The sequence below is a fragment of the Apostichopus japonicus genome, chromosome 13 (genome assembly GCF_037975245.1).
Source record: "Apostichopus japonicus isolate 1M-3 chromosome 13, ASM3797524v1, whole genome shotgun sequence".
In the NCBI taxonomy this organism is placed as follows: domain Eukaryota; kingdom Metazoa; phylum Echinodermata; class Holothuroidea; order Aspidochirotida; family Stichopodidae; genus Apostichopus; species Apostichopus japonicus.
In genome coordinates this window covers 23841475-23868880 of record NC_092573.1, presented here as the reverse complement: position 1 = coordinate 23868880, position 27406 = coordinate 23841475, and the positions used below count along the sequence as shown (strand labels likewise).

The 27406-nt window shown below is 38.1% G+C and overlaps 3 protein-coding genes and 1 long non-coding RNA gene across 5 annotated transcripts in view; 1 reads left to right on the top strand and 3 right to left on the bottom strand.

The window, feature by feature from the left end:
- Positions 1 to 144: 144 nt before the first annotated feature.
- Positions 145 to 12292, bottom strand: LOC139978455 (E3 ubiquitin-protein ligase RNF126-A-like). Of its 2 annotated transcripts, XM_071988706.1 has the most exons (9): positions 12042 to 12280; positions 10482 to 10552; positions 9743 to 9815; positions 9196 to 9377; positions 8168 to 8227; positions 7499 to 7574; positions 6725 to 6818; positions 5485 to 5600; positions 145 to 4604 (listed from the first exon to the last, which is right to left on the bottom strand). In XM_071988706.1, exons 1-9 carry the CDS (start codon positions 12117 to 12119, stop codon positions 4512 to 4514), a joined length of 843 nt encoding a protein of 280 aa, XP_071844807.1. In that variant the 5' UTR covers positions 12120 to 12280; the 3' UTR covers positions 145 to 4511. The 2 variants fall into 2 exon arrangements, with proteins under 2 accessions (XP_071844807.1, XP_071844809.1); XM_071988708.1 differs by lacking the exon at positions 8168 to 8227 and having other exon boundaries at positions 12042 to 12292.
- A 1712-nt stretch (positions 12293 to 14004) lies between these two features.
- On the top strand, positions 14005 to 21066 carry LOC139978577 (fructose-1,6-bisphosphatase 1-like). The gene is made up of 6 exons (XM_071988907.1): positions 14005 to 14348; positions 14834 to 15092; positions 15476 to 15616; positions 16551 to 16688; positions 17556 to 17672; positions 19480 to 21066. Exons 1-6 carry the CDS (start codon positions 14185 to 14187, stop codon positions 19666 to 19668), a joined length of 1008 nt encoding a protein of 335 aa, XP_071845008.1. The 5' UTR covers positions 14005 to 14184; the 3' UTR covers positions 19669 to 21066.
- On the bottom strand, positions 20558 to 24170 carry LOC139978578 (uncharacterized). Its single transcript, XR_011796978.1, has 2 exons — positions 22537 to 24170; positions 20558 to 21257 (listed from the first exon to the last, which is right to left on the bottom strand). It is a non-coding gene; the product is annotated as an uncharacterized lncRNA (long non-coding RNA).
- A 53-nt stretch (positions 24171 to 24223) lies between these two features.
- The window catches only part of LOC139978197 (uncharacterized), a 29237-nt gene continuing 26054 nt past the window's right edge, over positions 24224 to 27406 (bottom strand). The window contains exons 14-17 of the mRNA XM_071988135.1: positions 26982 to 27032; positions 26206 to 26388; positions 25331 to 25447; positions 24224 to 24889 (exon numbers count right to left, since the gene is read on the bottom strand). Of these exons, the coding sequence (XP_071844236.1) occupies positions 24771 to 24889; positions 25331 to 25447; positions 26206 to 26388; positions 26982 to 27032 (470 nt within the window). The 3' untranslated portion in view covers positions 24224 to 24770. The remainder of the gene's footprint in view (positions 24890 to 25330; positions 25448 to 26205; positions 26389 to 26981; positions 27033 to 27406) is intronic.

Below are 27406 nucleotides of genomic sequence, written 5' to 3'. Positions count from 1 at the left end.
TATTTCAGCCCAATCTTGCTTGATAATATTATGTGTATTGTCATATACCCCAAGCAAGGAACCACAGTGCCCTTGGGCTCTTGTTATTCTTATGTTGTAAATAGAGGCGTATAGCACAAAGACATCAACTCGAATAGGAAATAATTCAAATTGGCCATGCTATGTATTTAGCTGTTCATCCAACACTGCATAACAACTCAACAAGTATTGCATGATACAAAAAAAAAAACAGGTTCACATTTGTGTCAAGTTAAATCAGTAAAAATACTATTCCAAATGGTGTCTTCCACGCAGCACCTGTTAAGACTTAAAATGAAAAGAAAAAAATGTCCCTTGTACAACTTGCACTCAACTTTTTACTCTATAGAGAAAGGGGGAAAGAAATTCCTACCAAACAAAAACAAATCAGAAAATGTGTTCAATTTTATAGATAGTGCTTTGTGGACACTGTCTAATCGATTTCAGCGTCTGAAACAAAAGACCTGTCTTTCTGTATTTTGAGTCCGGTTTAATATGCCATTCCAGGAAGTTGGGTGTTTTTTTGTTGCTGAACCACCTTGTGAGCTGCAATGATATGAAGATTCTAATAGGGGATTGAGTCTTGCTGACAGGGTAGGTCCTGGTTTGTTCATGATGTAATGGTATTAAATATAACATATTCTGGCTTAATACAGTTTGAGAAAAGGTACATATCTGCAAAAGCTGCTGATAAATTCAAGAAATACACATGGATACAAACATGAGAAATATGTACGTATGCCCCAAAAAATATGGCAATACAGTTAATCCGTATGAGCTGTGATTTTAGCATACCCTGTCACATACGACTGACTTTTAAATGCCTTTGACTTGCAGCAACACTTGCCACAAAATGCTAGAAAGCCCCAAAAATATGGTCACCTGTAGTAAACATTTTCATTGGCATTTTTGTTCCACTTACCCACAAAATAATTTTGAATAAAAAAAAAAGCATAAATAGCTAGCTGATTATCTATAAAACAGTAATTTGCAAAATGTAACAGTGTAATCTACATCATCGTAAAGTCACACGCCCATCCAAAATAAAAACTATCCATGAATTTTTAAAGGTATAACTGCAGGCAAAGAGATATCTTATTGAAAATAACCATATCGAGAGAAAAATAATCTTCAGCAAACAGTTAATGTATTGGGAATCACTATCTGTGCAGTTTACCTTTCAGTATCTACCACTACTCGTCACTTGTTAATCAATGAGGCTGAAATTGCAGTCTCAAACAGAATTTGTTAAAGTCAGTGCCCCCAGAACCAACACAAAAGTCAGGAAATATACAAGGCAAATCAAAGAAATATATTTGTCCTTTTTGGAAAATGGTGTGACATAAAGCAAAAGGAAACATATATATTTTTCTTGTGATTGAGTTGTTAGAAGGTATAAAAAATAAAGGGTTAGCTTTGAAAGTTACAACCACACAAAGTGATACTGCATGAAACACTCGGCTTCAAGAAGCTTTTCGTTTAATTAAAGCTTTCTATACTGAGAAACCAATACATATACAGAAAGATGACATACGCTCAAAATAAAATGGAGTCTGTTTATTTAACGAGACATCAACAAAATTATTCTTGAGCTCTGCCTAAATTAAAAGTTCTGCTCCATATAACATGTGGTGGATATTTAGTTAAAGCTTTAACTGAAAGCTTTCTATACTGAGAAACCAATACATGTACAGAAAGATGACATACGCTCAAAATAAAATGGAGTCTGTTCATTTAACGAGACATCAACAAAATTATTCTTGAGCTCTGCCTTAATTAAAAGTTCTGCTCCATATAACATGTGGAGGATACCAGGTAAGCAGAGAAATATTTTGCTATGGTGACTGACATGATCCATTCTGAAACCATAATTTCAACATCATGCATTCACATATTAACAAAAATAGAAATCTTCATGAATACCACTGTCATTCCTTTTAAAGGAGAAAAACAGAACGATATTGCACAAATTCACACTCTTGATAACAATCTTATACTTAGAAGTTTGCCAAGATAGTCCTGCTCCTCCTCCTCCACCCACCCCCCTCCCCCACCCCCCTCTGCTAAAGATTGCTAGAATTTTTCACATAGTTTTTCCTGGATGCTCACAGTACTAACTTATTTCCAGAAATTGAGGAGTGTTAACTTGGACAAAAATATGTCCCCATGAGTGGAAATGTCTCAATGGACAAAAATATGTCCCCATGAGAGGAAATGTCTTAATAGACAATAATGTCCTCATGATAGGAATTGTCTTAATGTACAATACTATGTCCCAATGAGAGGAAATGTCTTAATGCAGGCAGTTAATTGCTTGCTGAAGTATCAAATTAAATGACTCTTTTTTTCTTATTACTTTCCAGCATATTTGGAAGTAATACTGATGAACAGTGACGTGTCTTCTTTACTTAGCACAATAACTGTCACTTTGCACCTTTAATGTAAAAATACAAAGATCTTTACAAAAGAGACTGGGAACAAATCATGGCTTTCTATCATTAGTTGGGTTGAAATAAAACTTGAAATCACAACATAGATAGAATTCGGAAGTGCTAGTGTGCAAAGACTAGAAAGGCAATTTATCAGTGGTATTACTTCCTACTTATCACATTTTGAAGGATTTCAGTTTTTGACCTTTGCTTTCTTAACCTGACCATTGACAATGATATAAAATTGAAATAGATATATAGCTTAAAGTGCTTATGGAGAACTAGACACTAACATGTGCAGTGTATACAAGCTCCCGGGGTAACTGACTTTTCAAATGTTTCACAAATCAACCTTCAACTATCACCAAATTCAAAATGGTCTGACATTGGAAATATGAGAAAGAAGAGGACTTTCCTGGTAGTAATTTGAATGTGTTGTAGGCAAAGCGTTCATAGACCAAAACACCTTTCTTTCTTATTTTTTAGTTATTTTGGCTCACAAGCCAAGTATCAAATATGCATAGTGGTGAACTTGTATGTACAGATCAAGATGCCTGCATAGATTCCTTTATCCTCCTGTAAACACAATATTACCACAACTTTCACTTTTTTAGTCGGAAATTTGATGACTCGTAGAAAAAATGGCTGATGTGGATTCCGATTCCTGAATGTCGGTTCATCATATTCTGGCAAAAATGATCACAACCTTCAGGGTTACAGTTTATATGTTAATTTAATTTCGGCTCACTTTGACTCGTTCAACTCACCAAAGGAATCTTTTCATGCGTGGGGTACTTTGTGAACAGTACTTGTGGCATTTTGGCAACTGTATTAAGTTTTATAGTTACCAGACGATCCTTAAAGATAGTCTTCTAGAGTCAATTGAACCTTTTCAATGTTGAAAGTAGATATATTTACACCTCTCCAATTACGACATTAAACTGTGTGTAAGACATATAAAGCGTCCAGTCATGAGAAATGGACAGAGTGTTATGTGTCAATGGCATAAATAGATGTAACACCTTTATTATGACTTGGGGAGAACAAATAGAAAAGTTTAGTCTTTACATTACAAATTCATTAGAGTCTATTACAGAAACTAGGCTAATGCAGAACACTTCTAAATTTACAAGAAAGGAAGATGTTTCACAAAGGAACACTTATGTAAAACAAGCAGTTTTCCGGATGATATAATGCAAAGTTGAACCGTCCTCCGAAACTCAATATTGTTTAAACTTATTCATTTATGTTACCATCACAGGTTTACCTCAAATGTCTTGTCCTAATAGTGGAAAAGTCAGGATGGAAATTGAAAAGTTTTTTTTTTCCATTTCTAGGTAACTACAACAATATTTCGGACCGGCATTGAGTCCCAGCATATTTTTGAAGTTTGATGTTGGGTTATCTATATTAATACAATATTATAGGGAACGCCACTCAAGAACCATTTCTTAGCATAAATTTGTAATACTGAGCTAAACAGTCGCCTTTTGCAGCTCACAGGCTGCTGTAATGAGTTCATTAAAGTCAACAGACTCACAGTACAGTTGGTGTTTCCTTAATTGACACTTACTATTAATCAACTGAAACATGTACCATATAGACGGAGACAGAAGAAGGTGCACGTCTCTTATAAAATATAAAATAATTTAGAATTCCTTTCCCCTTAAAAACAAGTACCAGTCACAAGGTGTTAGATCCAATTCCATGCTACCAGCTGGAGCCAAGCTAAAAATGTACACACGCACAACTCCGATACAATTTCTGGACTCAAGTCCCATGAAACTGTCCGTAAATCAAACCTCATCTGCTTTCCATCGGTAAAAAAAAAATTCACAGAGCGTTTCGACTTTCTCTTTGCACGAATAAAATGTGTCGCCACTCGGAATAATTTCACGGCTGCTCCTTGGTTTCTCTTTGAAGCCGATTATCGAATAAAATATCTCACTGTACTTCTCGGAAAAGAACAGGTTTATAATGGAATTACAGGTACTGTAGGCTACTGGGAGATATTTTCCCTTTATTTTAATATGAATTTGCTCAGCCATTTTGCTTTTCAGTTCTTCATAGTCCATCAAAATGTGCTGCACTGTTATCTGGCATTTGATGGTTGACGTTATCACCGATTGCTCTCCTGCAGACTGGACAGGTGTTGTGCTGTAAAAGACAAGACGGGGAATATGTCTCCTTGATGAATGGGGAAAATAAATAGAACTGTACAACCTGACAGGAAAACATCCATATTGAAATGAAACATACCCTAAATTGCAAAACTCTGCTGCCAGGCTGATCACTCGCACTAGCCCTGTCTCTCACATCACCCCCATACTTCATGACCTTCAAGGTACTCCTGTTAACCTTTAAATGTATTCATGGTATTGCGCCACACTACTTGGGTGAACTTGTTCAAAGTTATACCCCAACTGGCCGTCTGCACTCTAGCACCCAATCATTGCTCTCTATGCACCCTGTGTCCACTAAATCTTATTGCGAGCGATCTTTCCAGTACTCCTCAACCCTCCTTTGGAATAAACTCACACTCAACAAAAAGAATGTCATGTCTGTGGAGATGTTCAAAACTGTTTTGAAGACACACCTGTTTTCATTGTTATAATTGTTTACTCTTATTGTATATTGTGTACATATCTTTCACTTTCTTTTGTACAGTGCGGCAAGACTTTATTGTAAGTTGCACTATATAAGAACTGTTTACTATTATTATTATTATTTACATTAAAACATACCAATATTGAAACATATACCTTGATTGAAACATGTATATGTAGCGTTGATGGACAATATGATATATCTCGATTAAAACCATGTATAATATCTTGATGGACAATGTTTCATGTTTTTAACATTGAAATGCATTCAGGGTAGAAAACATACATGTCTTATTTGAAAAGATACAATGTGATTGACACATAAATATCGTTACAGAAAATACAAGCATCTCGATTTAAGCAGACATCTTGGCAGCATAAAAAATATCTATCTGTTGCTACACTAAACCAGTTAGTACTGCTGCTCTTACCATTTTAAGCCATGTTACCACACAATCAGGGTGGAAAAGGTGCTCACATGGCAGCTGTTTAACCTCATCACCTTCAGAAAAATCTTCTTTACAGACAGGGCATTCAGTTGAAGTTGCTGTTAAAATCAAAGATGTAAACAAAGAAGAAAAGAGATGGATTAATCAAGTCTCTCACATGATCAAAATACCAAAAGAAGAAGTAAATTTTGATATGCATTGATTTCACATACCTTGTTGGCATAATCTTTTGTTCAGAAATTACTTATCATAACATGCAGAGGTTCTGCATACAAAATTGGTGTAACATAATTACTACAATATACCAGGTTTCCCACTGTACCAATGATGTATCCATCACACCAACCTCAATCATCTCTTGAAGTAGTGATAAACAATAACTTATAATGAGGTATCCATCATACCGACCTAAATCGTCTCTTGTGGTGCTGATAAGGTTGCTAACAATAAAATACTCACAGTGAGGTATCTATCACACCAACCTCAATCATCTCTTGAAGTAGTGATAAACAATAACTTACAATGAGGTATCCATCATACCGACCTACATCGTCTCTTGTGGTGCTGTTAAGGTTGCTAACAATAAAATACTCACAGTGAGGTATCTATCACACCAACCTCAATCATCTCTTGAAGTAGTGATAAACAATAACCTACAATGAGGTATCCATCATACCGACCTAAATCGTCTCTTGTGGTGCTGATAAGGTTGCTAACAATAAAATACTCACAGTGAGGTATCTATCACACCAACCTCAATCATCTCTTGAAGTAGTGATAAACAATAACTTACAATGAGGTATCCATCATACCGACCTAAATCGTCTCTTGTGGTGCTGATACGGTTGCTAACAATAAAATACTCACAGTGAGGTATCTATCACACCAACCTCAATCATCTCTTGAAGTAGTGATAAACAATAACTTACAATGAGGTATCCACCATACCAACCTAAATCCTTTTTTGTGGTGCTGATTGCTAACAAGGTTGCTAACAATAAGATACTCACTGTGAGGTATCTATCACAGCAACCTGAAACATTTCTTGCAGTATAGGGGAACCTAAAATAACCAATTTCAAATGAGGTACCATTTTCTCAAACATTCGTTCTTTGGGCAAAGAAAGTATAGGGCCGCGCACACAAGCACTGTTCAACATGTGTGTACACGTACAAATTATGACCCTATGGGTGGGTCGTTTAGTGATCATTGAAGTACTCACCTATTAGTTCTTCTGTTATGTGAAGTGTCTTTAAGCTGTCTATGTCATCTTTGTTAGCTGGTGGGGGACCTTGTCCTTCCACATTGTTCAGTAACTACAAAGCCAAAATTAAATATTTACATGTCATAAATATATAGGGATACATGTAAAAATCACGGCAAAATTTCCTAGGTTGACGTTGAAATTACAAGTGTTCTTTAAAACTGATCCTTTTTCTATTTTTTTTCTCAAAAAAAAACAAAATAACATTTAAAAACACACTTTGGGGGGAATTGGCTGGATTATCGAAATCAATACTTTATAGCAATCATACGGAAACATGCAAATGGTAACATGAATGAAAGACAATGTAAAAGTGAACAATTAAGTGTTCAACGTTTGTGTAGCAGTTTTGAATGTTCTGAACTTTGTCTCTCATAATATACACTGTTTTGCCTGTGTACAAAACAGTCACAGTACTTTAACATGAAAAATCACAAAACTGTTTTCATCAATATGAGCTCAATATGTAGCTTCAATGAAAGGTGAACCTGTTATGCTTTCAAAAAGATACTTGGTCAGTTCACAAAATCCTTTAGAATCCTCTTTCTTTTGGGGGGGGGGGGGTGAAAAGTTTCATCATACTATTTAGTACAAGCTACTGTTAAAACTACAACCAAAGACATTAAATAGTGTTTGTTGATACCACTTTGATGGGATAATTGCACCAAAGCAATACTATATGAAAGAACTGAATGGGTAACGAATATCTGAAGAATATGGAAAAGTACTTACTTGTGTAATAATTGTGTCCAATCCACCTTCACCCCAAACATAGTCTTGAGGACTGCCATGTAAATTAAGCATATGGCTGAGGAAGGAGAAAATGATATAGCTTACACAGTTATTCTCAAGTAAATGGTAGGGAAAGGGGGGTGAGTTTGGGCGGGTAAGGGTAGGAAGGGTAGAAGACTGGTGTTGGGTGCAGCGACTCTAAAAATCAACACCTGGTATGTAGCTATATTTGCATGGTGCAGTCGTGAAAGAGCTTCACCATGATGTCAACCAAGTGATGACAATTTTTTGGACAGTAACTGGGTACCTTGCCAAAACAAGCACATTAGATTCAAAGTGTGCTTTGTTGACACCTTCATTGATTTATACAGTTACTATCTTGATACTTAGCAATGAAGGTCAACAAGTGGGAAATATTTAATTGCATTGTTGGCCTTTATTTAATGGTTCATGTCTTTAATAGAGCTTCTTTTTCTTTACATGCTTAATAAATTTCTTCATTCTTTTCTTGCTTATAATTCTGACTGTAAGATTATGAAAATTAACGTTGAAATCCTTCCTCTTGGATGTAGTTTTCATATGCAATCTAAGTTGTATGGGTAGATGAAAGATATACAGTAAGCAAAATGACATGAAAACCAACAAAAATATATATATAGATAAACTTACAAGGGAAATAGGAAATTACCACTCCCACCACCAACCACTCCTGGTAAACTGTTAAACAATCTGTAAAGACAAATGGTTCCAAGTAAACATATATATCATTATTCTATTATTTATAATATGTGATACATTCATAGAAGGGGGAGTAACAATATACTGAGAGAGGGGACCACAAAAAAAGGGCTTATTTCATACCTCTTCCCTAATTATCAAGACAATTATGATTATATGTTTAAAACAGATAGGAATTTTCTAGTTTCCATGTTGCTGGCCTCATTGCCATTCCCAAAGGTGATATGTGACAAAGTCAATTCAGTCCTGGGGCAGTAATGCCTTCTAGTAAACAGCACTGAGTCTTGATACAATTGTTCATTAATTCACACAGAATTTGTTACGTACGGGTGAGACGTATTAGTAAGTTGGCTTCAAGAAAAAGTGGAAACATTGTATTTTTGGTGAAAAAACAAAACAAATAAGAAACAAAGGTATCAGAACTATCATTACATGTCAGGACTTGCATCTTTGCATTAAAGGCATTGAAGAATCGCCCCAAACTGCGTGCCGCCCTCTGAATAAAGTTAACTTTCTGTTGCTTGTAAGTGAAGTTTTCTTCTTGTCGCTACAAAATGCAGACAGTAATGAAACGTGATACCTTGTTATCTTTATCTGGACCTGAGAAGTCCATCGCTGCTATGTACAATGTGTTGTGGGTATTGACCGTAGCTGCATGTATTGACTGTACACTAGTGTCTAATTACCGATGGTAGCAAGCTGTGTGTGTATTTTCTGGGATCGATGGTGGTGTCTAACACTTCTGTTACACCTCATTCGAAACTAGGTCAGATTACCGGCATCAGACATTTCTTTGTGCGCGAGTCTTCACTCCCTTTAAGACAGGATGTTGCATAACACATAATGCATTTTACTCATGTTGAGCTTTCACATTTATAAACACATTTCTGAATTTTAACACATTCCTGCACATGCTCTCTGGGGAATAACCTATCAGAATGGAAGAACAGGGTACTCACTCCATCAGAGGTATAGGCTGATTGCCCACATTTTGAAATGTTATACTAGTTCTGGGCATATGGACATGTAGATTAGGCCTCTGTCCACTGCTACCTCCTGGGGTCCTATCCCGTTGCCTGTTGTTGCCTGGTACTGGGGCTTCTGTCGTATTTATGCCATCACTAACAATATTACTTAACACCTACGAAGAGAGTAGGAAGGAAACATGTTTTATACATATAAAGTAATTACAGTAGCACTTAAGTTTATCTCCCAGGAGAAAAAATAAATGTGTTCATTGGTTAAATAACAGAAATAACACAATAACATCAATGCCACTTGCATACTGTATGTTAATGCTCTGTGTGTAGTCATGAAAATGACCATACAGTATGAACCTAGGAGGGTAAACTTAACGCGGGAATTTTTAAAATATCTGAATTTTGTTGGTTACAAAAACTCAGAAAAACACTGTGGTTATAGTTTTGCGAGGCAATTTTTTGTTTGAGGGGGGAGGCATGGGATAGGGTGGGGGTGGAGGTAATGAGGTATTTAGCTGGCTTGTACCTGAAACATTTCTAGCATTTGTGCATCTTGTTGTGGTCTTCTCTGTTGACTGTCTGTTCTCGATGTGTTTGCACTGCGAAAATGAAAAGGAAAAATCTTTCTGAAAGATGAAAGCTAAATATGCCTTTATACCCTTAAAAGTATAGTAGCTGTGAATGGAACTTGCTGCATTGCTTCTGTCGCCAACTACTCTGGGATGTAACATACCTACTAGAACGAGGTGACTGGAATTATCCAGCCGAAATCCCTAACAGAATAACATCCCGTGCATTATCCCATAATTGCCTGAGAGGAATGGGTTTACATGCGTTACCCCTGCACCCAAATCAAATCATTTCCACCAGACATGCAAACCAAGACTACAACTACCATTTCTGCCTTTAGTATTGTCTTTCTCACTTTTTTTATAAACCTCCAACCATTTCTCAAATTCTCATTCATTTGATACATTTTTGTTTCAAATTCAAATGCACCAAAACCCTATCCAAACTGGAAATGGGAACAATGAAACCCCTCAGATTAGGCAGTGGGTATGTTTATTGAATTCATTTAAGCCTACCAGGTAAAATGGGACTGACCTGAGAAAATATACATTTAAAACTGTTCACTTCCAAAGTCTTAGTTTAATTTGTTCAATCCAAAAACTATTAAATTACATTGACCAATACAGCACAAATTGCATTATGGAAGTACTGTAGGAGTGTTAAAAGTAAACAAAACTTTGGTGACTTTAACCCACCTCATATTTCCTTCATCTTCTGGTGATAACAACTCAACGAATCCACCTTGACAGGTTGGACAGAGAAATTCCTACCAAAGAAAGTTTGAGATGTTTAATGTTTATGATAAAAATTCTATGTTTGAATCCAAAGCCATTTAAGCAAATGATGATGATGAGGGATTTCCTCTAGTTTAGATTGTAAAAAAAATGTTGCAAAATGTAATTAAATGATCACAGCTGTTCAAATTTGACACTTGAGAGAACTGATTCAGAGACACTAGTTAACAGCTTTTTGCAACATTTCTCTTCTCTCTGTTTAAAATCAAATATGTACTTGGGAGATGGCAAGAACTGAACAGTAAAAAGTATAGACACCATGCTACATGTGTTGCCAACAACATAATTGAGGTCTACAGCCTAATGAAATAAATGCAAGATAAATTTCATTGGTAAATTTTTCTGAAACCATTTCAGAGACCCCAAGAGATATCCCTGACAGTTTAATGAAATAATTGCAAGATGTGTTTCATGTTTGTGGTGAATAGCAAACCTTTAATAGAAGTTTATGTTTAACAATGACATTTATCATTTGCAATGGATTATATTATTTACAGTCCAAACCAGTTGGTGTTGCAGCATTCATTATCAGTAATGTATGTTTCAGGGGAATCAATCAACTCTAAATAAATAAAGTATGCAAATTGAGACGGTCAATATTCAAGAATTGTGCAAAAGTGAGTTTAATGATCCCCTCCTAGTCATTCCAAACTGTAACATTTAGGGTTTGCATTCAACATGTTTATCTCCCTTCCACCAAAGAAAATGTGACAGCATTGATTTTCAGTTGAACTATTGAGTGATGAATTGGCCAGAGGCCAGCTACATCGAGGTTGATGATGATGATGACACATACGTTAGAAAGAGATTGGTGCAGGTAGGCGTCTACTTTCTAGTTACATACTACGTATTCCAAGTTACTGTAATATATAAAAGAATCTAAATCCAAGAGAGAAGAGTGGACTGGACATCCCAGCATCCAGATATGGTCCTATAGCTATAGGATATATCTGTAAACTGGCCCTGCATTCTTTAGTTGCACCCTGTCCCAATATTCCCATACTGCATAACAATTGTTAGGCTGAAGGCTATCATACTTTAATTTGATGTGACATGTTGACTTAAGTGAAACTTAGGTTATAAATTAACACAACATTCACCAAATTTCACAAATTTAGGCAGACATATTTTTTTTAAACTGCCTGTTCAAGAAATAAGATAAAACTTGTCATGGCAACACAAACTGGACAATACAATTATGATGATGAAGATGTGTAAAGAACATCTTAGTTCTTACACATGAACTTGCCTACAACGTATTTCTTTGAAGCATAGGCTAAATAGCTTAGGGAGTTGACTAGTAATACTAATGCTAGTACAAGTATACATGGTAATATGCGTACAGCCCTTATGTTACTAACAATTTTGTGTTGCAGATAACTAGGTTAGGCTTAACATTAGGCTACGTATCACATAGCCGATGAACGTTACAATTCTATCCAACCATTTGCTTGTCTTTACCGGAAGAACGGGGTTGATCACAACATCACAAGTATGACAAAAGTACTGAGAATTTGATTCGACAGCTGCTTCAGCCATCTTTGCAGGCAGATGTTTTGAAGTGTTTAATTCGATTAGCCGGGTAAGTTTGGCGTTGATTTAGTACTAGTTCTTGTTTTGTCTGTTAGTTTCCATATGTACGTTACACATAATTATGTGCCATTGTACCTTCATATTGCACACTGTTCTACATGACGCGTACGGTTTATTGCACCCGTGTCACCTACGCGTTACACAATAATGGTACGATGTCTCGTTTACGTGCACCAAAAGCCCCACAAGATACACGTACGTATAGTAACGGCCCGGGCCCTTTCGAAGTAACGGATAAAGGTCCCCCGACACAGGTTTGGGATTGAAGAGGGCAGGAGTCAGACCAATGTTCAGTGGTGATGAACGTGCCTTCTATGACAGCACGGCGCCCATGTAGTCATTGCGTCTAGCAACCACGTACGTCGTCGACGGCGGGCCCAGGGACGATTATGTCATCAGGCCCACTAGGGTGGATTGTACTACCGGTATTTACCGGGTTCGATCAGGGGCGCCGTGTTGTCTTGGTGCTGCCAGGTTAATATCCTTTTGTGGTCGCGAAAGTAGCCTGCTCGTTTCATCCGAGGCGCCGAATGTGCAGCTTAAGTTTTAAGGCGTCACCGTCGCGCCGGTTGGATCACTGAGCCGGTCTGAATATATGCATCAGTGTGTCCCTTTCTCTCGAGATTCATATGCGAAAGTAGTTTGGATCATATCATGAAACCTATTTGAAAATTGTTGTTCTTAACATTATTGGGGGCATGGCCGCACGTCTCATCCGCAGGGCCCCAGTGTAATGTTACTATTTGATAATTGACATTTGGTAAGTTTCGGTTCGATTCATTTAAAGAGGTTTTATAGATATTTGTCATGGAGTAAACAGTTAAATCATCCTGTACCAGAAATTAGCCCTACATACACAACTCGCCAATGTTCATATATTTTTCACGTTCTTCCTTGAAATAAGCTTAGATTCCGTTGGCAGCATTGCTAGGATTTTGAAAACAGCCTCTCAGTGGACCCCAAAACATTGGTACGTACATCACCCCCCCCCCCCTCCACACACATACTTGAGGAGGGAGAGGGTGCGTACTGTCCCTGTGCATGTACTACTGTCCAATAAGTTTGGCACAAAACATGGTTCAGACAGACCATCCTAAAATCACTAGGCTGCTCAGTGTGTCAGTGATCCTCTACTGGCTAATGGTAATTGCAGGGTGATTGTAAAACTTGAGGGAATTAAAGTTAAGCATTTTATTTCAATCTCGTATTTTCTGGTATTGATTTTTCAAGAATTTACGTTTTACAAAACCGTGGAGTAGCAAATGCACACAAAGATACGTACTTTACAGGTTTGGTTTTTGCTTTACGGATATTTTAAGCCTTGTTAATTTTGATATTTTATTTTAATTATTTATTTTTCATTCTGTAGGCCTACATGTTATTTCTAAAATGGCATCCCATATCTTTTTGTAGCACGGTTAACAATAAACAATCTCAATAAATAGTATTGATAACACATCATATATATTTAAGTGATATGGCCGGTGTATATCGGTTTATAGCATAACGAGTGGTGGTTGTGGAATGAGAAAACGCCCCTCTGATGTTGTGCCCCCCCACATTTTGGAAGCTTTCTACCCCCGCCCCCCCCCCCCGGCCCCTGCTTATACCCGTCAGTGCAATCGGTCCCATGTAAATCTGGCAAACACCACCAGACATGTTTTTGTGTTGAATTGCAACTATTTGATAATCTCTATACGCTTCTTTGCACAACAAGAGTTGGTCTGTTAAGTTATGACCTTTCGTGTTTCAATACACACTGTAAGTTTGTATTTTGCTTAGTACAACCTATTGTAGGTATTTTGGTATCGTTTCGTCTACAGCGCTTGTAAATGCAATTTCAGGTGAAAGATTATACACAGCGTTCTACACGTAACAGGGCACTGCAAATAGACGTTTGTTTATCCGGATCTACTGGTATTCCAAGTAGAGTGGTTTGAGTGTTGCTTCCTTGTTGTATAGGTTGGTTAACAATATCCTATATAGATAGATATCCATTGAGCGGTTCAACATGTCGGGCATAGATACAGATTGTATGACTCTCTCTCGCTTTATGCTGGAAGAGCAGGGACGATGCGAGGGAGCGACAGGTGAAATGACTCAATTGTTGAACGCTATCAGCACCGCCTGTAAAGGTATATCGTCTGCTGTACACCGTGCAGGAATATCGCATCTGTAAGTACTTAATCTACTTCATATACCGCGTGCCGTGTACAGATATTTTGGTAACATGAAATAAATATGCATTAAGGAGCTAATCTAGGCCGAAGAAGCCACTTCAATAGCTGGCTAGCAGCTAATTCCTTGTCCAAGTAGGCCTAATTGTTAACCGAGGTTTGACTAAGAACCATATTATCGTTTGGTGGTATAGGCCTACAGGCGTAGTGGGCCACGCTTCTATGGGTGGGATCAGGGGTTGGGAGGGGGAGATATATTTAGCCATAAAAAAGCAATGTGCCATAACGCTCATGAAGTAACAAACAAAACACGGGGTCGACACTGAGCAAATTCAGCTTCTTCCAAGGTGGACACAATTGCTCGATCTTTTACAACATGTACTCTGCTCATGCTTCATGGTATGAATGGGTAAGTCCACTAATTGTACCGCGTCCCCGACATGTGAAAGGTTTTTTTTTCATCGCTTCACTTTTCACTTTCAGATATGGTATCGCAGGAAGTACCAACACCACTGGAGATCAACAGAAGAAGCTGGACGTCTTGTCCAATGATCTCTTCGTGAACCAGCTGAAATCATGTTTTGCAACGTGCGCGCTCGTCTCGGAAGAGAATGAGACTGTCGTTGAGGTGGAAGCAACCAAGCAAGGAAAATACATCGTGGCCTTCGATCCGTTAGATGGATCATCTAACATTGATTGTCTTGTCTCTATTGGATCAGTCTTTGGGATATGGAAGAGAAAGGTAAATCCAACTATGGTGCCCTTTATTAAAGTGCAGACCAAGTGTCACGTCAGACGTACCGGTGTAGCAAGTTTCCTATCAAATGGAGAGATAGGTGTGTTTGTGGGGCGGTGGGGGGGGGGGGGGAGGGGTACCTTTGCTGTGAACTAGTTGAAGGAATATACATTATACGTTTACGCCCCTAAAAAGTAACTGCATCTTACATTTTTGTCAGTAGTCATTAGAAAAACCCTTCATGTATACTTCCGGGAACGACGCCCGATCCGTTCCCGTCCCGTGTCCTCCCCCTTCCCGTCCTCTGGCCTCTCCCTTCCAACCCTCTTTAAGGTGCGGAGACTGGGGTAATTCTGTGTCATGAATTTGTATTTTCTTGTCATGTATAGAGTGAACCTGGACCGGTTGCCAAAGAAGATTGTCTTCAGAAGGGGAGAGAGATGGTTGGGGCTGGTTATTGCTTATTCGGTAGCGCCACCTTCATCGTTATATCTACCGGATGTGGCGTGAATGGGTTCCAGCTTGATCCAGTAGGTTATGATATTTTAACTTCTTTTGTTCTTTTAATGGTCTAATTTTTAGTTCAACCGAATCTTGGATGGATATTTTGGTTCATACTTTGATATGAACTCGTTTATTTGAACATCTCCACTACGGACGCGCAGTTTAGACCTATATATACGCATGGTTTTGGTTGTGGCATTATCTCTCCCCGACATGGAAAGCATATCGGGGATGAGATATTGGACTTAACTGACCATTGGCCCGCCTAACATCCCTTATAGCACTGACCTGAACTTTGTTGAGTTATGATTCACTAGTAGCGGTTGTCATAGGGTAACACAATAAAATGGGGGTGAAGTTACGATTGTTGGGTGGGGTCAAAGAAGTATTTTATCTGGGTTTGTGTATTGGAGTGCGCGGGTGAGTGGCGGTGTTTGTTAATACAAAAATGTGACGAAACCCTCAAAAACGAAAAGCGATGGATTTCAAACTGATTAGGTATATACGCTATTTTGGAATTGAAGTTATACAGAGGCCCGTGGAAACAAAATGTTATCCCCGTTCATTAAATTTGATGAGTCATGGAGTTCAATGATAAATGACGTCACTGTAATAACCATACCTATCGATGGTCATGCGCAATTACATACACGTTTTATTCTGCATCTAAAACCAGTGTTCACATGCTCACAGACGTGTGTTTTAGTCACTATATATTTTCGCCATAATATTACTTTCTTCGACATTTTGGCTTCCAAGGATCTATAGGATAATTGTTTTATAGATATATCTGTCTGGCAAACAACGTCGTACTGCAGGTCAACGCTAATTTCCACGTACATTTGTGCACGATGAAATAGAAAACACAAAATGCAATCCGAACCGTCATACTACTAAGTTCACTTCCGCAGTCGGCGCTGGAATCTGCAATTTATAATGTCAATCGTATTTAACTTTTAGAGTATCGGAGAATTCATACTCACCGATCGGATTATGTCTGTCAAAAAGAAAGGAAACATCATCAGTTGTAATGAGGGATACGCCAAGTACTGGGACAAGGCCATCACTGAATACGTACAGAAGAAGAAATTCCCCGAGGTAAGTGGCCTGCATGTGACAACGTGATGACGTGAGCTAAACCAACCCTACCCCCCCCCCCCACCACCACAGGTATTGGTTTTCACACGAGGGGGAAAAAACAAATTATAGGCCTTCAAGAAGCAAGTTGGTATAGTGTAAACAGAGAGTATATCTTTTGATCTTGTTGTACAGTATTCAAAGGGAAGGGACTAGGCAGGGGATAATCCGGAGGGTAGTTATTGTTAGCTGGGGATAATTAATAGGCTCTGCTAGGAAGAGGGGAAGCTTTAATCAGCCGAGAGGGTCAAAGATAATCACCGGATCACCTGGAAACGAATACGGGGTCCGAGGCGACCTGTTTTTAGAGGTTGACCAGCCCAACTGCTTCCTGTTAAATATGCCATAGAAAGTTATCATGGTCAAACGTGCTCAAAGCGTAATCATCATTATTCTGTCACAGCAATTTAATTCTAGGAATTGCTCAGGGGTTATCCAGTTGTAAAGTTTGAACAATGTTTAAGAATGCAAAATTCTTGAGATATTTCGATTGGCCTTTTATTTATTGCCATGACATCGATTTGTATAAATTGATGGTTGGGGGGGGGGGGGGCGATTAGGAGGCGCTCTGTCCATTTTCCATCTTTGGCTTTATATGGACGCTTACATAACCTGGAGCATCCCCTTTCCTTCCCCCCTCTCTCTCTCCCTCCCACTTACACTTCCTTATTCACCCTCCTTTCCTTGCCCTCCTTTCCCGTGCCATGATCCCTTCCCTTCTACTTTTGACGACATTAATTTTGCCGACCGTGACCAGATATAAACACACTTCTCAGGTTTTCCCAGTTTGCTGGTCGATATGTTTTAATTATTTCTCATGTCTTACAGGAAGGAACTCCATACAGTTGTCGATACATTGGGTCAATGGTCGCAGACGTTCATCGCACCATCAAGTATGGCGGGATCTTTCTATATCCTGGCAACTCAAAGAGCCCTCAGGGCAAGGTATGGATGAATATATGATTAACTATATACACGTACAATATAGTTTCACTATTGTAGTAAATGGAAGACCATCGGTGCATGATTGTACAAAAGATGCCCGAGTTGTCTGCGACTGCATGGAGGGCATGAAGGGGGGGGGGGGGGGTAGGAGTACCAAATATATGTATAGCAGCTTCAGTAGGGCTTATTTAGATTGAATATCATACAGGCTATGCTATATACATATATATATATATATATATATACCAAAACGTGGAGTTATTATACCGTAATAGCTGTTGAAGCTGAACATGTGACTCGCGCTCTGCGCATGTACACAGGAAATCAAGGTACAAGGTGCGAGTGTAGCGAAATGGAAACAACTTCTATATACATCCAGGACACATCCGTCCATGTTCTAGTCGTGTAACGTACCGCACTGTTACTGCTCCTCTTTATTCGGTGGCTTCGGTCAGCTTGCGAGTCTACAAGCCTCCATGGCTTCTTTCGCGAGTTCCTGCTTGCGGGAAGATCACATATACATACATACATACATATATTCTATGTGAGTGACAGAACGACCAATAGTAAAAACGCTTTTGTGAAGACCATATGTTCAAAACCACTTGATGACGACATTAGTATGTCAGAGATCAAGATTTCAAAGAAGGCAACATGCATATTGAATAGATCCATATGGTATTTACATTTCCGTTGCGGAAATCCTTTTGAAATATTTGCAAAGATCAACTCATCACCATACTAATTGATGATTTCTCTCTTTGGCCAAATGATTAAAATCACATGAAATTTTACAAACAGCTCTAACAAGTGTTTTAATTAACCATACATGATCTTTAAATACGGTGCATATTGAAACAGGGCTAATGTATACTCAAATGTTCCCACTAGACTGTTTGGGTTGGGAGGTGGGGGGGGGGGAGACGACTTAAAAGTAAAACATATAGGTTATCTATAACTAAGGGAGAAGGGGGAAGGTAAGGAACGGTGAGAGTCGTGGATCGAGCTTGTGTCTCTCCCAAGTTTGAAACTGCACTTATATTGGAATAGTTTGTATAAGTAAACCAGGGGCACAGATACGAATACTTCTGTGGGGGTCGGATGGGTGGTGAAGGGGTGATTAGCATGAACTCAGAAAAGCATCGGACTGAAATCGGGGATATTAACCTCCCCACCCCTCCGCCCCACACTGGCTCACAGAATATAACAAACAAGTCTTAGTGTACAGTACATAAGTGTATTAGATATATTATATGTATTATGTGTATATGTGCGGTACAACCTAACCTTGAGTCGAAATTTCTTCATTATTTCAATCTTGCAAAATATAGCACCATTTTTAATGTAAGCAATTATATCAAAATTTCTCAATATTATACCCTCTACCCTACACGACATAATAGCTTATCCCTCTCCCCCAATGCAAACATGCTGGTTGCGCCCCCACATATAATTCATTCCTGCATGAAACTCCCTTCAATCGGTTAATCAAGGCTGTGTTCTATCCACTGTCCGAAACCTATGGCAGTATGATTAGAGAGGTGGGCATATGGGTGGGGGTTGTTATGCAATTCACGGAGAAGTTCATATGTGGTCTGTACTGTACATAATGCTTGTTTGCAGTTATTATCTTCCTTATCTTCGCGCGACCCTTTAACTTAAATCATGAAACACATCGCAGAGGATCCATATTTTTGCTCGATTTATCTGCACCATCCAAATCATATTTCTTTAACGCGAAACATTTAATAATAAAAACATGCAAAACTACTTTTCTAATACTCCTGTGACGTTTCTTCCATTTCAGCTGCGCCTGCAGTATGAATGCAACCCCATGGCCTTTCTGATTGAGCAGGCCGGTGGGATGGCGACGACAGGTACCCAGGACGTTCTCGACATCATACCGACAGACATCCATGAGAGGTGTCCGATGATACTCGGCTCACCGGACGATGTCAAAGAGTTTCTTGAAATTGCCGCGAAGCATTACAAGTAACCATGGTAACGAAATGAATATGCATCAAGTGCCATCGCCCTTTCTGGGGTATATTACTAGTAAAAGTTGTCTTGTTTACGGGAATTTATATTGGAAAATTTAGTATTGTTTTAGAAGGTGCTTGTACTCTCTTTGTAGTAAGTTGGTGAATTGGAATAGTAACATTTCCGGGGTTGCTTTTTCAGTTGTCAGTCAGGTAATGATATACGTGTCTTGTGCGCATGAAATTAAAATCGAATGGTTAACTCTTTTGAAGAGTTGCTTTTTTTTATTGTGTTTAGTAAGGTGGTGTATTGAAATAGTAGAATTTCCGGGGCTGCTTTTTCGGTTGATATCCGGGTGCATTAATAGACTCTTTTAGTTCTTTCACACATTTCACATTGCTAAATAAACTGTATAATGAACTGTTAATAATTACCTATAGGCCTACTGATAGTATCAAAACTATCGCAAGAATACATCGGTTAGTAATGTACTCTGTTCTCTGTTTTAGTAAGTTGGTGAACTGAAATGGTAAAATTTCCGGGGCTACTTTTTCAGTTGACATTCAGGTAAAGATATACATATCTTGACCATATGAATTTAAAATCGAATGGTTAAACTCTTTTGGAAGAGTTGCTTCTTTGGTGTGTTTAGTAATTTGGTGAATTGAAATAGTAGAAGTTTCGTGGATTTGCTTTTTGATATTCGGGTGCATTAATATAGACACTTTTAGTTCTTTCACACATTTGACTTTGCTTTAAAGAAACTGTAAAATGATCAATAAAGAATTAGCTAAGGCCTACTGATAGTATCAAAACAATTGTAAGAATGCATGGGTTAGTAATTGTAGTCCCATTAAAAAATCCGCATCTGACGTAACACGTAGAGAGTGATTTCAGAGGGAATGAATGTTTCGTACTTGTTTACCTTGTTATGAAGTATACTAATAGATAAACTGCCAAAACGAATCTTTAGGAGGGGGTGGGGGGGGTGTAAATAACCCAGGCGCGGATCCAGGTGGCTTTTCAACCCCACACAAAACTTTAAAAGAAGTTATTTAGCATAGTTTTTGTGTTTAGACCGAGTTATAGACCTAATTTATGATCTAGATATGTCTCATCACGCCTTTATTTTTTTCTGCGGGAGAACCACAGACCCCTACATGGGATCGATTTTAGGATTGCGAAAAATGTATCGGAAATATACTAAAGTGCACCTGCATGATAGAACTAAAATCATAATTTTAAAGCTCTCATTTCTATTTACACTTCGATCAAAATTGTGCTTTTCTTATTCTTCAAAACTATACGTTTTTTTTTATTATATTGTTTTGTAAAGTTTCCGCAAGTTTCAGTTCTTCGATAATAGATTTTTGTCTTTCATATATTTTTCATTAAATCGCACAAAATATTTCTATATTCCTTTGCGTTGTTTTAATTTTATGATTAACTTGTCTCGTTTCATTTGTTTGTTAATTTATTATGTAGGTTTTGTTTACTGATTAAGTAATAGTTAACTGTTGTGGTTTAGAACATATATATACAGGCGTATCATTTCATTTATCAACGATTGATGTCGTTCTTGAGTTGAGGAGAGTAGCGTAGGGCCTACAGCAGGGGCGTATCCAGGATTTTCCAATAGGGGGGCGTCAGGCATGAATGATCGCCGTCCTGGGGGATGGGTCTAAGGGGAGGGGTGTACAATTTTTGCTTTCGAAGAAGGGCTGAAATGCAAAATGGTGTCATATGCATGGGCGGCGATCCGTACTTCCGAGTGGGGGGGGGGGGGGGATATGACCTTGTTGACTATCTAAGCGTAGCGCCACCATGAGTTGGCGCGAAGCGTACAAGAAAATTTTGGGATTAACAAACCCTCTAGATGGCCGGAAACGGCACTTCCCGAGGTTTCCAAGCGGCATATACCCAACTTTAAAATAGGGATGTCATGTCCGAAATATCTCATAATCAGGATCCAAAATACTTTTTTTTAATTTCGGGTGTTATTTTGGGAAAATTGCCCCTGTCAATCTTGTTTCAGGCGCAACGTTAGACTGTTCGAGAGCTCTTTTATATTATTCGATGAAGAAAATGGCCTCATGCAGGCTATTATAGGCCTATACACATGCAATACACAATTACACATAGTTACATTCCTAGGTACCGATTGCTAGGGCATCCAGGTGAAACGTGTATTAAGCATTACCCTGGTTACATGAGATTCTCAGCTGTTCGAGGGAACATGTACGTGTGTAGGCCTACTATAGGGCCTATATGAATACTATGAGGGTGCATATATGTACTATATCAATACCGTGGGCGCAATAATACATTTTGTTGGTATAGGGCCAATGAAGCCTACAGTCAACTATTTTTGCTTTATAAAGACGCTTTATTTGAAAAGATCGCACTGCGTTTATGTTAGGCGAGAAATGAAGCTAAAAAAGAGCCGTACATTAACGAAGATGCATAAATGTAGGCATGAAAATATTCTTATCCCTGGCATTTGGTGGGGGGGGGGGGGATATGGTGCATTACATCCCCTCCACCCATTTTCATGGGGGGATATATCCCCCCTCCACCCAGGATCGCCGCCCATGGCCATATGTGATCCATTTTTCGACCTTAATAATAAGCAACATTTCCAGTAAATATGGACACAAAATGCACAATTTAGTATGGCTGGCATGTCACTTAGTGTTTATAGTGATAATACAAACACAATTACCATCTATGTTTCTAAAACTATTATGCCGCCGAACTTCGCCAGAACCTTTTTTTGGTCGTCATCAATTTTTTTTTTTTTTTGCTAAACTTTTTTTTTTTTGGTGACGGCCAATAGGGGGGCGCGCGCCTGTTGCGCCCCCCCCCCTCCTGGATACGCCCCTGCCTACAGAGTTGAGTGTAATGCGGTTCGCTTCGGTTCGGTTTGGTTGGGTTTAGTTGCTAAATGCAAAATGCTAAACCTTCCTGACGCTTCTCCCCCTGCCCCCCTCCCCCAACAAAGGCGCTTTGAAATAAACATTCCGATCTTTAGAATGTTTTTCTGTGTTTACATTAAAATAGCTACAAGAGAAGAGTCTGAAAGCACTGCAACTTCCGGGCTCGGATTATCTTCCATAGATATTACATTCTACCTTCTAAGATGTACTTTTGAGGAACAGGAACCATTTCAAAATCCAACAAATTCCCGAGGGCCTGCCCTTGGAACGCCAACGGAGCTTTGAAATAAATTCCATAGAAATTGAATATCTCTCTCATATATTTTGTGCTTTCAACTCGCTACGAGAAAACATGGACTATCTAAGAAAGTTTGAGCTTCTGGGGGTCCGTCTCCTGCCCCCCCCCCCACTAGGGGCACTGGACGCCACTAGGGACCTGGGAAAAGTAAGTGTATAATTACTCTTTCTAACGTGTACTTTTTCGCCCCCAAGTCGCTACAAAGACGAAGAAGAACTATCGTATCTAAAAGTGCTGCAGCTTCTGGGGGCTCTTTTATGTTTCAAAACGTTGCTCAACTAATCACTGAAATCGATCGACATGTCTCTTGAAATGTGGTGAATGTGCGACCCTTTAATGTGAGATCAAAGTTTCTTTCACAATTTTGAATTTCATGGAAAAAAGAAAATAACTATAAAATAAATGTTGGTTCACCGATGAAGCATTGGATGAGGCTTGGGGGGGGGGGGGGGTGGCTTAGGACTTCCAAAATTCCCCAAACTGTTTGCTTAATTGCATTAATTGGTACTGCATACATATCTTTTGGCTGGAAAGAATAATTGGTCTTTGGTTTCACGTTTTCGGTGTTTGAACGCCTTGAATTTGTACATCAAGGTCATATCGTCAAGAGAATAGTGACTTAATTAAAACTGACTTTATATTTCTTAGCCATCGTCGTTAAATTGAAGGTATTAGCAAGTTTCTTGTGTCTTTGCACCCGGAATTTCTCTTTGCGCATGTGCAGTGGGAATTGTGAAAATACTATAATGATCCTTTTAGTTCCTCTTGATGGAACTTCAATCATGGAAAAAAGAAATTAAAACAATATCATAAAACGAGAGTTTTGGATTTCATGTATGATAATATATATTTTACCAACACGAAACTATTTAATTCATCAACTAAACATATTTTATTTTCCTTTTCCTCACGATGCTTTTCATCCAACAAAAATCGATCTTTGTATTTCGTCATTCCTCCAGTATACGTTCATTAATGCGATAACTTCACTCAAAACCAATAAAAAAAAACGATTTGTGAATCTGAATCACTCGAAAATTGAAAATTTCTCTATTAGGGGCGAGTCTCAACGGATCACTATTTACATGGACATACACTCTTATTAGAATCAGAATTATTCACTTTTCATTGAAGACGCTCTCATAGACTAAAATCGCACTATGTTGCACGAAGTATTTATATCCAAACTGATGGAAATAGAACCATTTATATATATATATATATATATATATATATATATATATTTATATATATATATAAATATATATATATATATATATATATTTATTTATATATATATGTATATATATATATATTTATATATAGGCCTATATATTTATATATATATATATATATATATATATATATATATATATATATATATCATTAAATAAATATTACGCTGACGATGTGTGTATACGTCAGGAATTTCACCGATAGACTCGTAAACCTCTTACTGTACAATAATACTGTATCCGACCGAACTGAAATACCATCAGTCTCGTCATCGACAAGCATTCCGTCTGTTCTATTAGACAAATTAGTATTTTCTGGCCAATTCAAGCACATTTCTGTGGCGGACTACTGTGACCTGGTAAAATCTGCCTTACTGTTAGTTGTGTAGCAGTTGTTTTATTTAATCGTAGGGCAAGTGCACCTCTTTTTTTTCTACAACGAAAATAATCCACACGTATATAAGTACAAAGGTCAATTACAATCCCAGCCTCAGAACATAATATATCATAATCAGCTGCTGTTTACGATTTGATATGTCCTTTAGTCTTGGCGGAAATAAAGGGGATCTATATATCTAACACCAGTCCAGTGTGCAACATGAAAACATTTCCAAATTATTTTGTAACAAATCACGGGATCACGTTGACATCAGCACAAGTTACAGCTGCTTTGGCAGTATATACCCATGTAACCAAGGTTACTCTCACAGTGGCCACTTTCTGCCCAAATGGAACAACTGTCGTTGTTGTCTAAACAGTTGGGATCCACTGTAAGCAAGACAAAGATAAAAACAATCAACATTAATGTATAGAGGTAGGGGGAGGCGGCCTTAGGTTCGGTGAAGCGGACTCACTCTCATATAAGGGGGGGGGGGTCTCATGGGTCCTCCCCTCCGAAAAATGAATGTACATCATGCGTCAAATGCCGGATTCTGTAGCATATTAAAGACGATTATAGTTTTAAAATAAGTTATAAACGCAAGGTTCAATGTCTCTCCCGACTGACGGTGGAGATGTAGGCTACCCTCTCTATGTATGTAGGCTATTTATAGGCTATATGTATAGGCTATATGTATGTATGTAAATGTATAGGTTAATGTATAGGCTATCTATATGTTGGGTACCTCATTGCAACCCATACTCTCGCCTGATATTGTGATCATTTCCTGTTAATGGTAAACATGGATAGGTTGTCATGAATGTACTTACCGCCACATGCGTTACAACTCCTGCCACAGTTTGGACGCATGTAGGCAGGGTTAGCCTCACACTCTCCCCGTCCTGCCCAGCTCTCGCAGTGCTCGTTAAGGTCCACACAATTCTCATCTATGTGAAAGGTAAGATGTGAAGAGTAACGTCAAATAGATACATTTTGAAAGCATTTTGATTTCAGGTTTTTATATAGACTAAAAAAAAATTAAAAACATATAAAAAAATTAAATATAAAAAAAATTAAAAAATAGTGGCGCTTCGTCAAAAACGTCTTTCTCAAAATATGTTTATATGTTTTAAGTTATTGAATTTTTCAATGAATTACATTTATTAATTTATGTTTTTTTTTTCGTTGACTAAGATTATGTTATGCTCTAAATGGCTATAAAGTATTACTCAACTTATCCAACATAACGATTCTTCATATCGGTAAAATCCAAGTACAATCCTTATATCTCCAGAGCTCCAGACGTCGGACCATAATCTTTACAGCAATTACGTTCACTATTGGCGTCAATTACAATACTAGTGATCAATGTTCTGACTTCTTCCCCAATGTAACCTCCTAATAATCAGACCTGTCCCGGGATCTATGGCACGCCAAATGATTATATCCAGGTTTGAAACAATACCCACATATAGCGATGTATAGATCCAGATCAGAGTTCTGAAGCTCCCCCTCCCCCCCCCCCTTCCTCTCGATGATTTCCGGGATCGTATTTACCAACAAAGACAGTGACATCGATTTTTTTTCGGAAAGAAACGACTGACCGACTTTCAATAAATCAAACATATATTGTCAGCCAAAATCTATCACAGCAGTGATTTGCTAGCATCCTTGCATTAAGGCTTAAACGGGCCGGAAGACGTACCTTCTACTGTTACGGGTGGTTCTGGGCCATTGATAATTTCGCAGTTGTTACAGCTAACAGGACAGTTAAGCAACATCCAACCAGGATTAGATGTGCATTCGCCACTTTCAGCCCATCTATCACATGATTCGTGTATGTCCACGCAAGACGGGTCATACTGAGGAACTACACCATCAGAATTGGCTGAGAAAAATGACATGTATATACTTTGCTTTATTTAATATATATGTATTTTATAAGTGATGGTAGTAATGCCAGTTACATCCACAGAATAAATTAAGAATCTTACAACAAATCATTTAAACAAGACAGCCGGTTGTTTCATTGTACTATTCAGTTATACATAGGCCTAATATACCATACATGCGCAAGTTATACCCCCAGCAATCATACAGGAAAGTAAATCTTAGGGAGGTTGTAAGTTTCTTACTGAATAAGCATGCATGTTCATAATATATAACTGAATACTTTATTAATCACTGCATATTCATAGTTGGATAATAGTGAATAATGAAATAACAGTCACTCTAACCAAGTCCTCCCCCAACCCGAAGCTATATGCATGTTTATATATGTTACAAAATAAAGTTACTGAAACGTTTTTGAAAGTCATTCAACGTTAAGCAGTAATCATATCATAAAGTTTATTTCCTACTGATTAGAATACCTGTTTTATGTTATTTAATATATATTTAAAGTCTGTCTTCATGTGAGTATTGCGATTTGTTTCCATAGTTACTAGGCTGTTTATATTATGATTTCTTCTTCAAGTATACCTGTAATGGGGACGTCACAATTCAATCGCACCATCTCAGTCTCTATCTTAGCTGTGGAATAAGGTTTTAAAAAATGGAGAAATCAAAGATGGATAGAAAAATAGACGTAATATATGTGGGAAAAAAATCCCTAGGGTGTTGAAACCTAGATACACACTGACACATTGCATTACCAGTGGTAGCATATAACATCAAACTAACAATATTTCACAGAAAGTGATGTATTCAAAGATGTTGTTAACGCTCACGGCGTTGGGGAGGGATGACTCTGGTCTCAGTGGTGATCTTACAAAATGGCGCCCAATACGATACTAATGTCTTTACACGTCACTTATAAAGGCAATTATCTCATCCTGAGACTAAGATAACGTTAAATGAGAAATTATAATTCCATAAATTAGCCCACATAGTATAATCGACCGCCA